The sequence below is a fragment of the Malurus melanocephalus genome, unplaced genomic scaffold, assembly GCF_030028575.1.
Source record: "Malurus melanocephalus ecotype Western Australia unplaced genomic scaffold, MMel_1.1 scaffold_2056, whole genome shotgun sequence".
Taxonomy (NCBI): Eukaryota; Metazoa; Chordata; class Aves; order Passeriformes; family Maluridae; genus Malurus; species Malurus melanocephalus.
Genome location: NW_026625288.1, coordinates 15,982 through 18,512, shown reverse-complemented (window position 1 = coordinate 18,512; position 2,531 = coordinate 15,982). Strand labels below are relative to the sequence as shown.

At 50.4% G+C, this 2,531-nt stretch overlaps 1 protein-coding gene across 1 annotated transcript in view; it reads left to right on the top strand.

The window, feature by feature from the left end:
• Positions 1 to 1,264: 1,264 nt before the first annotated feature.
• KPNB1 (karyopherin subunit beta 1) overlaps positions 1,265 to 2,531 on the top strand; it is a gene marked incomplete at its 3' end in the record, with an annotated part of 16,509 nt that continues 15,242 nt past the window's right edge. Inside the window, 1 exon segment of the mRNA XM_057388512.1 lies at positions 1,265 to 1,459. Within this exon segment, the coding sequence (XP_057244495.1) occupies positions 1,343 to 1,459 (117 nt within the window).

The following is a 2,531-nucleotide window of genomic DNA, read 5'->3' as shown; positions in this document are numbered from 1 at the left end:
TCCACGCTGGAGGCCATCGGCTACATCTGCCAGGACATTGTGAGTGCTGCCAGGGGAGGGGAGAGCGTGGGGAGGGGTCCTGGGAAGGGTCCTGGGAGGGGTCGGGGTTCCAGGGGTTGGGATTGTGGGCTTGGGTTGGGTTGGGTTTGTAGGGTTGGGTTTGGTTTGGGCTGGATCTGTTGGGTTGGGTTTGTTGGGTTGAATTGATTGGGGTTGGATTGGTTGAGTTGGGATTGTTGGGTTGGGTTTGTACGGTTGGGTTGGATTTGTTGGGTTGGGTTTGGGTTGCGTTGGATTTGTTGGGTTGAGCTTTTTGAGGTTGGGTTTGTTGGCGTTGGGTTGGGTTTGTTGGGCTGGATCTGTTGGGTTGGGTTTGTTGGGTTGGATTGGTTGGGTTGGGTTTGGTTTGGGTTTGATTTGTATGGTTGGGTTTGTAGGGTTGAGTTTGTTGGGTTTGGGTTTGTTGGGTTGGGTTTGGGTTGAGCTTTTTTGGGGTTTGGGTTGGGTTTGGGTTGAATTTGGTTAGGGTTTGATTTGTAGGGTTGGGTTTGTTGGGTTGGATTTGTTGGGTTGAGCTTTTCAGGGTTGGGTTTGGGTTGGTTTTGTAGGGTTGGATTGGTTTGGGTTGGGTTTGTACAGTTGGGTTTGGTTTGGGTTTGATTTGTATGGTTGGATTTGTTGGATTTGGTTTGTAGAGTTGGGTTTGTTGAGTTGGATTTGTTGGGTTGAGCTTTTCAGGGTTGGGTTGGATTTGTTGGGTTGGGATTGTAGGGTTGGGATTGTTGGGTTGGTACAGTCGGGTTTGGGTTGGGATTGTTCGGTTTGGTTTGGGTTGGGTTTGTAGGGTTGGATCTGTTGGGGTTGCATTGGTTGGATTGGGTTTATTGGGTTGGGTTTGGGTTGGGTTGGATTTGTAGGGTTGAGCTTTTCAGGGTTGGGTTTGTTGGGTTGGATTTTCCAGGCTTGGATTTATTGAGTTGCGTTTGTCGAGTTGGGTTTTGGGTTGAGCTTTCTGAGGTTGGATTTTTCAGGGTTGGATTTTTCAGAGTTGGATTTGTNCCCCGATTTGTTCCCCTTTTCCCAGATTTGTTCCCCTTTTCCACAGGACCCATCCCGTTCAGGGAGGGAATTCCCAGCCTCTCTCTGCCCATCCCCGTTTACCCGTTGGGAATTGGAACAAACGCACAGATTTACAGGGAAATAGGGCGGATTTGGGGCCGGGGCTGATTTCCCTTTCCCCTTTCCCTGTCCCCCCCAGGTGCTGCAGACCCTGGGCACAGAGACGTACCGGCCCAGCTCGGCGTCGCAGTGCGTGGCCGGCATCGCCTGCGCCGAGATCCCCATGAACCAATGGCCCGAGCTGATCCCGCAGCTGGTGGCCAACGTCACCAACCAGCACAGCACCGAGCACATGAAGGAGTCCACGCTGGAGGCCATCGGCTACATCTGCCAGGACATTGTGAGTGCTGCCAGGGGAGGGGAGAGCGTGGGGAGGGGTCCTGGGAGGGGTCGGAGCTCCAGGGGTTGGGATTATGGGGTTGGGTTGGATTGAGTTTGTTGCGTTTGGGTTTGTGGGTTGGGTTTGGGTTGGGTTTGATTTGTATGGTTGGGTTTGTAGGGTTGAGCTTTTCAGGGTTGGGTTTGTTGGGTTGGGTTGGATTTGTAGGGTTGGGTTTGTTGGGTTGGGTTGGATTTGTAGGGTTAGGTTTGTAGGGTTGGGTTTGGTTTGGGTTTGATTTGTATGGTTGGGTTGGTTGGGTTGGATTTGTTGGGTTGGGATTGTTGGGTTGGGATTGTTGAGTTGGGTTTCTTGGGTTGGGTTTGGGTTGCATTGGATTGTTGGGTTGAGCTTTTCAGGGTTGGGTTTGCTGGGTTGGGTTTGTAGGGTTGGGGTTGGGTTTGTTGGGTTGGGTTTGGGTTGGGTTTGTTGGGCTGGATCTGTTGGGTTGGATTTGTAGGGTTCGGTTTGTAGGGTTGAGTTTGTATGGTTGGGTTTGGGTTGGGATTGTTGGGTTGGGTTTGGATTGGGTTTCTTGGGTTGAATTGGTTGGGGTTGGATTGGTTGGGTTGGGTTGGATTTCTTGGGTTGGATTGGTAGGGTTGGGTTTGTAGAGCTGGGTTTTGGGTTGAGCTTTTTTGGGGTTAGGTTTGTTGGGTTGGATTGGTTGGGTTTGCATTGGTTGGGTTGAGTTTGTTGGGTTGGTTGGGTTGGATTTGTTGGGGTTGGGTTTGGGTTGGGTTGGATTTGTTGGGGTTGGGTTGGGTTTGTTGGGGTTGCATTTTCCAAGGTTGGATTTATTGAGTTGCGTTTGTCGAGTTGGGTTTTGGGTTGAGCTTTCTGAGGTTGGATTTTTCAGGGTTGGATTTTTCAGAGTTGGATTTGTCGGGTTGACTTTTGAGTTGGATTTTTCACGGTTGGGTCTTGTTGAGTTGGATTTCAAGTTGGATTCTTTGGGGTTGGATTTTTGTTGGATTTTTGGCTCGGTTTTTGAGTTGGATTTTGGGGTTGGATTTTGGGGTTGGATTTTGGG